Genomic DNA, 12,272 nt, shown 5'->3' with positions numbered 1-12,272 from the left:
TTCTTGTTTCTCCTTTTATGGAATTCTCAGCCGTGCATTCTGTTAGTAGCCAGATTAATTTTAGGCAGGTGATAGATTGCGATTTCCATATCTGCGGTTCGTGCACAGTGTGCCCGCACCCGCTCATACAGTCGCAATGGAGGTAGTTACCCGCTTCGTTCTCGCCCTCGTTCTTTGCCAACGGCCACGGTCTCGACCGATCATGGACCTTTCGCTTGTTTCTATCTTGTCCTCCACATTTGAACAAACTATCGCTTCTCGACATAGAATCTTGGAGGGTTCGTTCAAAGTCTATCTCGACGTTCAATGAGATGCTGCAGTCGCTTCTTCAGCACCCTCTACCAAACGATCACAAGGCATCTGAACAGTACAGTATAGTACAGTGCTCGATATCCGTTAACAGAAATAGACGCGAACAGGAACAGGCTAAAAAGAAACATTATCATACCCTGGTCTGGTATTGCTAGATCGAGTTCCGGCTTCCACTTTCGATGTTACTCAACATTGCTTCGTCTTTATTCAGCTTCGTTAATCTCCCTTACGGCTAAATCCGTACCGTGGCATGTGAGGAAAGATGTCCATTCCGGGCAAGGACACCACTGAAACGGGATATGATGCGCAAGCATTGGCTGAGGCTGAGTGTCGTCTCAGTTCTTGGCTGACCTTCTATGATTCTGGTTCGACGATAACCGAAACGCCCACAGCAAGCGGCCATTAGCGGACTGATTCCTCGCTCTTTCATAAGCTCTTGTCCTGGAACGTTTCCCTCATGTTTTTTCTACAGCCATCCAAGGCAAAGGCCAGGCTGTTGATTGAGAATTGCGCTGCAATGCAAGGTTCGCTGGTTTTCTCAGTTGATTTCTCAATATCTCCCTACACCGTGGTTCTCTTGCAGATCTTTTCACAGGGCTTCCATGACGCCAGCGCCCAATACTGGGTCCTGATTCAGCACAACTCAGCCTCGAGACAGACCCTTATTCATCCCCGACAACTGAGAGTCTCACTACTGACATAGTTAATAACGCTGGCATTTGGCTTGACCAGGGAACCACCGAGCTTAGCTAACAGCGACATGCCTCTATCTGGAGCCTAGAAACAGGTAGACATATGATTGACACCATTCAAACTAAGATTATCGCCATCTCATGTCAATGCTGCTGTATCTGAGAGAACCATAATTGTGGCTACAGGATTCATATAGTAGTCAAATTCCCAGATTGCTGGGTCTTCAATCCGAGTCATGGGCTACAACCACGACATGTATCTTCCGTTGATCAAGTAAGAGAAATTCCTAGCATTCCACAGCATGCTGCAAATGCAGCCAGGAACGTGGCCCCAGGGCTCAAGACTAGAAGCACTTTGCGACGACTTTCTCATCTCGATACGCTCTGAGTTGATTGGTCACGGTGAAAGATTAAGCTGGCACAATAGTGCAAACACCCGGGACACAAAGCCGGCTAGAAGTTGACTGCTACATCAAGTAAAGAATTCTTTACCTTTATTGTCGATTGCCCAAGTCTTGAATAACACTACCTGCAACCGCCTCCCTGCATGGCGCAACACGGCATGGCTTCAGAAATGGAACCAAGACACGGGACAGCTCCAACAGCCTTCCTGACATAACCAAGTCAGGAGTGACGGAAACAATGGGGCTAAAGAAAGAGGAACACAAATCTGACGGACTCGTCATTCTTGCAGCAAATGTCTCGTCGTGACCGGCTTCGTATTTGAAGTGGATGTCATGTCCTCCGTACACACGGCGCGAAAACGATCAACATAGCGCCAAAGTCAGGACAGTAGTGGAACGGATATCTCAACAGCTGGATGTTTTTTTCTCTCACTTCTTCACCAGCTAACGATCTTCCAAACAGAGCTTAGGTCGCATAGTGGCCACGGTGCGCCATGATCACCTCCACACAGTCGAGTTTGGGGACGATCTCCAGTACAACCGGGCAGCCAACCAAGGGTCATGAAGGGCTGTGAAGGACCAAAAAGCTTTGGATGGACAAGGGGACACCCCACAGAGACGGCCGCCAGACTTGTTCGCGCAATAGCGCTTCATTCCCACCGCGATCTTGGTTGAGGCTAAACCAACCTTGGCCGGAAAAGCCCACTCCGTCTCAAGCTTTTCTCTTTCACCTTGCTCAGAGCATCAGCAGCGACATCAGAATCGGCACCAGTACCACCAGTACCAGCAAAAGCACAGATCCCCCTGCCCCAGCCCAAGTGGGAAGTGCCATCTGCTCTTGGAACAGAGCGTGTTGAGCAAGCTGCGCTAGGTACTGAATACCTGACGATATCCACATCTCTGGGCAAAGAGGTAAGTCACTACGACCCCCGCCAAAGCCAAGCCACTCCAGTTCAGAGACAAAAGCAGGCTCAGGCTATTCCGTTCCACCCACGCCTGTGCCCACTCCCGCTCACACGGCCTCCCAACTTTGTCTGTCTTGAGATACAACTCAGGCCCTGTCCCCGTTTCCCGTTCCTCATTCCCTCCCATTTTCAGCCCCTTGGTCTTGCAATTGCGACGGCCCTCATCTATCGCATCGTCGCCCTCGATCTCCCTGCGAATGCCCTTTTATTCAATCTGGAGCACTCTAGCCCGCAAAGCTTTCTAACCCCTGGACCTACTGGGTTACGACTGAACATCAACGCGTCCAGTTCTCAAGTCTGCATCTGGCCCTTACGCCATTCGGTATCATCTTGCGTCGGCGCATCGCAAACCATTCATCTGCTGCTCAAAAGAACCAGAATCATTCTCCTTCGACTTATTGTTACCTAAGGTTCGACAACGATCAACGGCGACTCGGCCCGGTTAAACGCCTCTTCCATCCGTTATCCGTTGCAACGACTCTTGAACAATCCATATTGTTCTAACAGCAGACCGAGGGGCATTTCACCTCGAAGCGCAATTCATAGTAGCAAAGGCACTCATTATACAAACGCATAACATGTCTGGCGACGGAACCTCAACCCCCGGGGTTGGTGGCAGCAATGCCAGCGAATTTGTGAGTCGGCAAGACAACAGTGGCTGGTTACATCACAACTAACACCTCTGATAGGTTCGCAAGCTTTATCGGTATGGCTACTTATAGCTGCCTGTACATACGATGCTAACAAACTCAAGAATGCTCGAAGATCCAGCGCATCAAGATGTTGCCAGATGGGGAAAGGATGGCGATACGTTCGTTGTTGTTGAGGTAGGCTTGAGCTGAAATTGACTTCAATCATCGAATACTAACAGCGCTAGAATGAAAAATTTACACGTTCAATCCTGCCTAAGCACTTCAAGCACAGCAACATGGCTAGTTTTGTCCGACAATTGAACAAGTACGATTTCCACAAAGTGCGACAAACAAATGACAGTGGATCTGCGGCCAATGGTGCCAATGTGAGTTTACCTGACCATTAGATATGGGAGCAAATACTGACCAAAAGTTTAGACACTCGAGTTCAAGCACCCCAATTTCAGGGTGGGCAGCAAGGACGATCTTGATAACATTCGTCGAAAGGCTCCAGCACCTAGGAGAACGCAAGCCACAGAGGACTTCACAACCAGTCATCACGTCAGCGTCATGACTGAACAACTCACAGCTACTCAGCAGCAAGTGCAACAACTCCAGGAGCTTTTCACTGAAGTGTCTCAAACCAATCGCCTTCTTGTGAACGAGGTTCTGACCCTGCAAAAAATGCTCAATGCACAAAAGCAATCTCAGCATGAAATGCTTAATTTCCTCTCACCTTCAGGCAACCGCCATCAACAGGGCATGCACCTCAACGTCGGAACATCTCCTCTGGATGGCAGTGACGATTCGGCACCAGAACTGCGACGGGCTCGTGAGCTTCTGTCTAGCGTGACACCTGATCAAATTGCCGACCGAGAGCTGGAACGTCTCCAGGGCGTTTATGGATCTCCGGCAGACTCCGCTGTTGTTATCCCACAAGCCTCAATGCCTATGATGCATGATCCAATGAACGACATCAACCGCTACCCCGTGTACCCGGTGGGTCAAACCGTCGGCATCGACCCTTTCCACTCAGATCACATCCACAAAATCCCTTATGCGATGCCGAATGAGTCCAGCGCCAACGCCATGCAGGAGGTTCCTGCTCCCCAGCCCATCAACATCCAAACACACTCAAACTCTAACTCGTCGACCAACTCAGCCCTTACTTGGGCATCACGAAAACCCAGGATTTTCCTCGTTGAAGATGATCCAACTTGTGCCAAGATTGGCATCAAGTTTCTCAAGTCGATGGGTTGTGAAGTCGAGCATGCTGTATGTGATTTCCTCAAACAACCCTATAGGGCCACTTGACTGACATTTGATTAGCAAAATGGAGCAGACGCATATAGCCGTATTACGAGTGTCGCCCGTGACCATTTCGACATGATCTTCATGGACATCATAATGCCCAAGCTGGATGGTGTCTCGACAACTATGTATATCCGGCAAGACTGCCCTGCCATTCCCATTGTTGCTATGACGTCGAATATCCGATCTGACGAGGTCCACTGCTACTTTGAACACGGTAAGCGCTAGCCGTGGTAGGAGTCGCGAACGAACATGGGAGCTAATATTGCATGACTAGGGATGAACGGAGTTCTGGCTAAGCCATTCACCAAGAGCGGAATGCAGAAGATCGTCGAAAATCACTTGAGCTATCTCCTCAAGGGTTATGACCCTTCGACTCAACAAGAGTCAGGCTCAGGATATGTAGTTGGCGGCGCCGGTTACATGAACCCGCCGAGCAACCTGAACACTCCCGGCGGAACAACGTTCAAGTTCGAGACAACGCCCACGCCGCCAGCGACTGGCGCCACTTGGTCCCCGGGACAGATGCCGCAGCAGTCTCCCATGACCGCAGGGATGGACCAGGGCTATGGCATGGTAAATGGCGCAAACCAGTACGGCTTGACGCCTACCAGCGCGAGCCGAGCTAGTTTCCCAACAAGCATCTCACAAACCAGCCAAGGGCGAATGGATGGTCAAAGCCCACCAGAAAAGCGCCAGCGCACCTATGTTTGAGCCATCGATATAGTTAGCGCTTGCCCTTTGATCTGTGCCTGATGTACACGTGACGCTACATCATGAGGAGTATGGCGTTCGGAGCGAGACAGTATGGGTATTCTGACACTGATAGCTTCTTGTGTTGGCCATCTTGGAAGAAAGATTTTCTTGTCGTATATTTTGCATTTATGATCGGGGAGACGCATTGAGCCCGGATCCCTTGACGAACGAAGGCATCTAGCAAAGATACAGAAAGCGAGCAGGACAACGAGGTAGTTGGGCCTAGCTTTGGCAGAAACGGCGCGTTCGTGGATTTGTTTCCGGAGTGTTTGGAACATCTGATGAATAAGTTTTGATACCTGCAATAATATCATCGTCATTTGGGGGCCAGCCTTGGCCCGGCATGCAACTAGTTCGTTTTCCTCATGGTCCAAGGTGCTGAGTTGTTGTAACCCATCTTATGGGCATGTGGGCATTGTCCAGTGAGGGCATATAGCTTGTCCATCCGATTCAATGGTTGTTGTTCGAGGTTCGGTTAGGAGCATCGACTATGTCTGTATTCATTTTCGAATTTTGTTTCTGCTGGCGTGTTGACTTTGATATTCGAATAGTTGGTTAATCGGCAGGATATGGGTAGTATCGTGGATGGAGTGTAACATTGTCGTATGTGAAAGTTACCCACGGAGTAGGTCGAGAACCACGGAAGTGTCGGAAACGACTGACCAAAATGTTTCACGCAGCAGAGAACAGATGTCAGATATAAATACCCAGCATGTCCTTAATAACGTTTGCAAGGTTGTGTAGGTGTGGCACAAGTAGGTGCAGATCGATTGAGTTCTGGACCGTTTCGAATGGTGGGGTTGGAGCAAGTTTGGGCACACAGATTCCCGTGGGAGGCTTTATTGAGAAGGGGCTTTTGTCTATAGTGCCATAACGTAGTATCCGTCAGCCGTTGCACCGCAGAAATGGGTGCCGTCTAGGGTTTACCGTTGAGTTGGCTTGGCCTGGACCGTGGATTGTGGACGAAATGCGGTATAAAGCCGATGCTTGTGTTGCACGAGGAGGAGATGATGATAGTCAAGTTTGCTTGCTGTTTGATTGTGTGATGTTTCTGAATCTTGTGCAACAATAACTCAACACAACTGATACTTGCAGGTCATTCTTGGGTTTGGTGACCTCAATGATAGCGTATTGCGAGCAATTAATTACGCGTCAGAAAGTAAACCTCTCGGTGGACAATAACACAAATCTGGCGTATCCAATTTCTATCCCCTGTCATCCAGACCCTGTTAAACTTTGACATGGCATCTCTTTCGAATAGTCGAGACTGCGCTGCCACAGACTAGAAGGTCGAGACAAGACACTACCGAGGTCAGGACCAGTCTTGGCACTAAATAAGATGAGAGATGACGTCGGTTTCAATGTCATAATCGTCTGAGAGCTTTGTTGATCACATTGATCCCTTGCACTCTAGATGTTCTTCTGTACCCGTGCTATAGCCAATGCCTGTCTGGTTAATCGATAGTTGCTGATCCGTCCGAGCGAGCCTAGGCAGGAATTATTGTGTGTAGTACGGAGTACAGACCGAAGTAACCCTCCTGACGTCTCCAGACCAAGCACACTTGCCTATATGAGCAACCGTTGAGCTTGTGGCGGGAAGGCAGAACAAGTGCGCTTGTTGAAGGGTGGCAAGGATGTCACCACAAGCTTGAGATTCGACCAGAGGTATTGAAGATAGGCCTAGAACGATTGCTTATTCCATCTCCCGAGCTTGGTGAGTCTCCGGATCCAGAATGGCCAGTCATGTGCATTGGAGCCATGCCGAACCCTCTCTGTGCGTTAAACGGCGAGAATCGAAACACAAGAAAGTACTTTTTCTCACGACTGTGGTTAAGCTGGCAATGCTGAGCTTTCCGCACATCGCGCGTCCCAAGATGGCAGTCTCGCAGCTTGCTACAAGACCTGCTAGGAAGAGACTGGCCGGTAACGGCTCCGTTGGGTTATCGAAGCGAATGTGATTGGAAATGGCCGATGAATGAAGAGCCGAATCGATTGCTAATAGACCGGTGGGAGTGTTCATGCCAAACGAATGGGGCTGGACAGGCAGGCTCGAGCACTGTCGCTGGTATGAAATCTTTGGCATGGCTACAGAGCCAGCCTGGGATAAGTGCTTCGATCCATCTAGACTCCAAAAGACTCTGTAGCTCGATGCAAGGGCAGGGGGCAGGCAGATTCATCTTCACATTCGAGCAGATCGCTCTTGATAAGAAAGTCAAGTAACGACAGCTCGAAAGGTCCTGCTTCTCAATAACAGGACTCGGCATCCATTTCTGCTTGATGATGCTGAAAGATGAAGAATTGTTACATAAAAATGTTGTGTTGGCGGAGGAGGACGAGTATTAAGAAGACTGGAAAGTCTGTGGCTTACAGATAAGGTAGTATCTAACTTCTTTCTGTGAGGCAAGCGTGTCTAAGAAGAAAGAATCAGTCAAGACCTGTTGCGTTTACTCCTTCCTTAGAGCAACGATATTTACTCTCATTCTGTCAGGAATTAAGAGCATATAAAGTACCGCGGTCTTAACATGGTAACTAAGACTCAAATCAGCGCTTCACGAATTGCACACCCACGACTTAGTGATACACTTGAACGTAACAAGTCTTACTTATTCAACCTTGCTCTGATTAACCCTACTTAACGCCATGCCATGGTATAGATGCATATATACAACTCAGTGTCCCTCCTCATTGTTGTTCGTCCTCGCCCCTGGCAGTACAATCCATTCATTACCTATCAAACAGCCAAAACGTCAAAATTTTCAAACTATGTTTGCCCCATATCACGTCTCAATTCGTCTTGAGAGCTCTATCTTCTTTGTTTCTTCTTCTCTACCTGCTGAGTCGAGAACGAGCAGAACTTATCCTTGATCGCAACAACCTCGTACGTACCCTCCTGGCTCGCCTTGACCACCTTGCTGTGTTCATAAGACACATCATGTCTTGTCTCGAGGACAACACTGCGCTGGCCCTTCTTGGCGTTGGAGCTACGTGTGTAGGTGAACTCGAAGGGCGGTGTACCCCAGAACTCAAACAAAATATCCACTTCGTTGCCTTCGTGGATGTCCACACGGGATTGTTTACCGCGGCTGATCTGAACACTGGGCAGCGGGTGGATAGTCTTGGGGATGTTTACCGCAGCACGGCACTCGCTGGCCTTGTCTGAGATGCTAGTGATGATGAAATCGCCAGGCTTCTCCGCGATACGGCGGAAATTGGTCGTTTGCGACTTAGCATTCCATCGGCCATTGAAGTCGTATGAGATGTCGAACGGAGGTGTACCGGATAGAGTATATGCAATACGCTCGCCAACGCAATAGTCGCGCCGAGACTCAAGAGGGTAGATGGATGGCGCCTCGTAGAGGTGGATTTGCACTGAGGGCCCTCCAATCTCGTACTTGCGCTGACAGCCTCGAGCGTCTCTAACAGTACGAATGCGAACCTGCTGGGCACCGAGACGGAGGTGCTGGCGAGGAATCCTGATACCATACGTGTTTGAGTCGATCGAGGGAATTCGATATGTCTCGGCGGGAGAGCCAGCTTGGTGCTTGATCTCAACCTCGACATAAAAGGGAGCAACTCCGGTGAGCTTGATCGGGATCTTGTCTTCGTGTTCCTGCTCTTCCATGCAATACTTAAACGACTGACCAGGCTTTGTAAATCCAGCAGCAGGCTTGGCATTCACGCGCTGCGTAACAGTAAGAGGACTGAAGTTCTTATCACTGTTGTAGAGATTATCGGCAAGAGCAGAGAACTTGTAGGTGTAATCGCCAGCCTTGGTAGTATCCATAGAAATGGCTGCCTTCGCGAGGGCGGCGTCGAAATCCTTTCGCGTGAAGGCCTTTGCACCCTGGAATGACTTGTGGGTAACCTCATATTCAACATGATAGGGAGGTGATCCTGTAATTAGTCAGCGAGAATGCCGGGTTAAAAGTTATCGATTGCTTACCTTTGAGATTGACTTCGAAGCCGTCAATGTCTCCTTCACAGATATCCTGCTTGACGAAGGTGTTGCCGTCTGAACTGATACTGGGAGACTCAACAATCGAGATCTCTGGTCTAGGGAACCAGCCCACCTCGAAGCGGGATGCTGATGGCACGACAGATCCAGGGCACTGGCTATCTCGCACATCCACCAATTCATAGACGCCCTGTGACTTGACAAGCAGGTTGTCGTTTGCGTTGTTGGCGCGCTTGGTCAATACTTCACCATTGCCGTTAAGGTTCCTGTAGCTGATCTCGAAAGGAGGTTCTCCTTCGAGACGGAGAGGCAGTCGCAGGTGAGTATCTTCAACGGCCATGATCTTCTGCTTATGTTCAACAAAGCCAAAAGCGGCTCGTGGTTGCTGGCGTCGTACAGCGATCTTGACCTGATCCTGGAGGAAGGTCTTACAACCTCGCTTGTCCTGGACACTGCTCAACGCAAGAATATACTCTCCTCCCTTGCGGAGGGTGTTGGTCTTGATCCTGAAGCTGTTCTCATGAACACCGGCGACTCGCTCAGACTTGCGCTTACCGTCATGAACAATCTCCCATTCCAGATTGAAGGGAGCCTCGCCATAAAGGAGGACATCGAGTTCAACTTCGGAGTCAAGACAAGCATTGACAACACCAGTGGTACTTGCGATTTTGGCTGAGGCGGCAGGCTTTACAACCTGTTCCAAAACCTTGTCCTCGCCGGTGAGAGGCAGATTGTCATAAACAGCATCATCAATAGACTTGAAGATGTATTTGTGGTGGCCTGCCATCTTGGGCACCAGTTCCAGCTGGGATCGCAGACCAGAGACGCGGTGAGATTGCTTCTCGATGTGCCCATCACTGGTGACGATGTCGTACCGAACAACGAATGGCGGTGTTCCAACGAGATCCAGGTCCACCCGCAGTCCAATAGAGTTACCTGCACATTTATCGGGAATTTCCTCTGAGCGAATCGAGAGCGAAGGCTCCAACGGGTTCAGGAGAAGGCACGAAGAGGGCTCTTTGACCTCACCCTTGCAAGATCCGCTTGACACAGTCTTCAGAGTGTAGAGACCTGGCTCCGAAACAAATGGCTTATCCAGTGCGTTCTTGGCGTTGTAGTTTCCAATTGAGACCTGATCGCCGTGCTCACCACTATTGGTGAGTGAGTTGATGGGTGAGAACTCCCAGGTGACCTCGTGGGATGTATCGTCTTTCGAACCGGCCAGAGAGAAGTCTACAGGAAGCCTAACGGAACGGCCCTTGGCAACCTTGAAAGGATTACGCAGGTCGCAACCATTCATGCTCGCTCTAGGTCGCTCCTTGACTTTGAAGCCGTACTTGAGACCCTTTGAACGGGCCTTGTCATCCTCTTCCAAGTCGGCGTATTTTACAATATTGTCGAAAGCATCGCGAACCTCATCGATTGAGTACTCCCACTCTCCAGCAGAAGTCATAGACTCGTTAAGTCCAACAGTTACCTTGGAAGGTCGCACCCAAGACGTGTCATCCTGGCTCTCCAGAACAAGACTGGAAGAAGACGTAAGAAGAGGCGATGAGAATCCATCAGGCTGGAGACTCTGGAAGTGGAAGCTGTGGTCTTTGCCATTGATCGTACGGCTGTACACAATCTTGAGAGGGGGTGTACCGTAGACGTCCAGGGAGAGATCAGAAAGCTCTTGAATACAGCGCTGAGGATCTGAAGAAGCTCGAATTCTAGCTTGAGGGCAAGGCACGACATATGTATCCCTGGTGGCCCGCTGAACCTCGAGCTTGTACTCGTCCAAAACCCTTCCAAGTCGATAGACACCCGGTTTCTTAACCGGATAGTCCCACTGAAAACCGGACGTAGTCTGATCGGCGGTATGTTCTCGAATTTGCTTGGCTACCCTGTTGACCTCTCGGTTCGAAATCTTGATTGTTTCTTCCTTGTTCGTGTCGAGGTCAATGCGAACCAATTCGATTTCGGCAGGGATGGTGGCATTGAAGTAGATGGGCAGAGATGCGACATTCTTTGGCTTTGCGCCCAGGCAGAACGGAGCTGCCTCGGGGTTGAGGATGGCAGAACCTTCAGGCAATATGTTGATAATCTGTTTTCCCATGATGAGGGAATGGTTATTTAGAATGGTCGAGACTTTGACATTATGCTCGGAAACTGATAATTCGCGGTCGTAGAGAACTTTGAAGAAGCCCAGAAGCCATGAATGCAGCGGGATCTACATATGTATTAGTTTTGCTGTTCAGTATTGTAAGGATGTCCGAGAGCTTACAGGAATGTTAAACATGAGCATGTAGTTGAATATCAGTTGTAAGGAGAAGATCGTGGTAACAACAGGCTGGGAGAGCTCAAGCCAAGGTATCCTCAATTCTGGTACACCAAATAGGAAGACAAAGTCGATAAAGATCCATTTTAGGAAGAGAAGCCAAGAATAGTCGCCATCTTCAACCACCTGGAGCCAATCATAGAACTTCCAAGCCCACAACAAGACGTAGACGCCAAATGCGTAGAGACGTTGTTGGGGAGCATCGAGAACGGTCAGAGGAATGACAGGCTGGCTGACGGCGCCCTGTGGCTGAGCATTCTCAGGTGCAAGAGGTAGAGAAGGTGACCTCGCTGAAGAACCCTTTCCGTATGACGGTGAGCCGGCTGAGCTAGGAGTCTGTGGATTGTTGTGTCGTCGAGCAGCGGTACCTGGGGTAGCTGGGAACCCAGACCGCAGGCGGGGAGTCGATGTGCTCATGGCATTCGCATTACGGAGAAATAGACGCGCCTAAAAGAAGAACCAATAATTAGGAAAACCGAGCAGCAGCCTATGAGTGATGGAGCGACTGGTTGTTGCGCGTTGTGAGGTGGAAGGTTGAAGTTGGTTGTCACAGTTAATGTTTTGATACTAAAGTGAATGTAGTTTTCACGGGTGGATGATGGAAATTCCTTTGGACTTGCGTCACGTCTGGCTGGACTAGACGCGACTGGCCCCTGCAAATTGGAGCTACAGTGGATACAGGGCAGTTGGAGCCTAAGCTTCAGTGATTTCGCAAACGCTTTCGGACATTGACGATCATTTGTCGCCAGAATTGATTGGGCAGGATAAAAAGCTTAATGGATAAAAATTTACAAAGAGGCGTTTTCTTTTATAACAACACTCAATGGTCTCGCGATATTGATCATACAGGTAACCTAGCTAGCTGTAGGGATGGATGTTCATGCATGGTAGGTAGTGATTGGCTGGTAGCTATAGTTTCGAGCTA

At 49.5% G+C, this 12,272-nt stretch overlaps 2 protein-coding genes across 2 annotated transcripts; one reads left to right on the top strand and one right to left on the bottom strand.

Annotated features, from left to right (window-relative positions):
• Positions 1–2,608: 2,608 nt before the first annotated feature.
• BKA55DRAFT_359733 (HSF-type DNA-binding-domain-containing protein) lies at positions 2,609–5,344 on the top strand. The gene is made up of 7 exons (XM_046185842.1): positions 2,609–3,008; positions 3,063–3,079; positions 3,128–3,200; positions 3,251–3,391; positions 3,444–4,280; positions 4,335–4,533; positions 4,594–5,344. The coding sequence occupies exons 1-7, from the start codon at positions 2,952–2,954 to the stop codon at positions 5,028–5,030; spliced, it is 1,761 nt and encodes a 586-aa protein (XP_046049021.1). The 5' UTR covers positions 2,609–2,951; the 3' UTR covers positions 5,031–5,344.
• A 2,531-nt stretch (positions 5,345–7,875) lies between these two features.
• BKA55DRAFT_689941 (uncharacterized protein) lies at positions 7,876–11,764 on the bottom strand (the record flags this gene model as incomplete). The annotated part of the gene is made up of 3 exons (XM_046199423.1): positions 7,876–8,966; positions 9,016–11,239; positions 11,294–11,764. The coding sequence occupies 3 exons, from the start codon at positions 11,762–11,764 to the stop codon at positions 7,876–7,878; spliced, it is 3,786 nt and encodes a 1,261-aa protein (XP_046049020.1).
• Between the last annotated feature and the right edge of the window lie 508 nt (positions 11,765–12,272).

This window comes from Fusarium redolens (genome assembly GCF_020744475.1).
Source record: "Fusarium redolens strain MPI-CAGE-AT-0023 chromosome Unknown BKA55scaffold_8, whole genome shotgun sequence".
NCBI classification, from domain to species: Eukaryota; Fungi; Ascomycota; class Sordariomycetes; order Hypocreales; family Nectriaceae; genus Fusarium; species Fusarium redolens.
This window is presented reverse-complemented; position numbering and strand designations above follow the sequence as displayed.

What these genes read in the sequence shown, in the direction of transcription:
- BKA55DRAFT_359733 (XM_046185842.1), top strand. Translation starts at nt 2,952, where the DNA reads ATGTCTGGCGACGGAACCTCAACCCCCGGGGTTGGTGGCAGCAATGCC. An exon ending in CTGCGGCCAATGGTGCCAAT is followed by an intron (nt 3,392 to 3,443) that starts GTGAGTTTACCT and finishes CCAAAAGTTTAG; the next exon opens with ACACTCGAGTTCAAGCACCC. An exon ending in GTTGTGAAGTCGAGCATGCT is followed by an intron (nt 4,281 to 4,334) that starts GTATGTGATTTC and finishes ACATTTGATTAG; the next exon opens with CAAAATGGAGCAGACGCATA.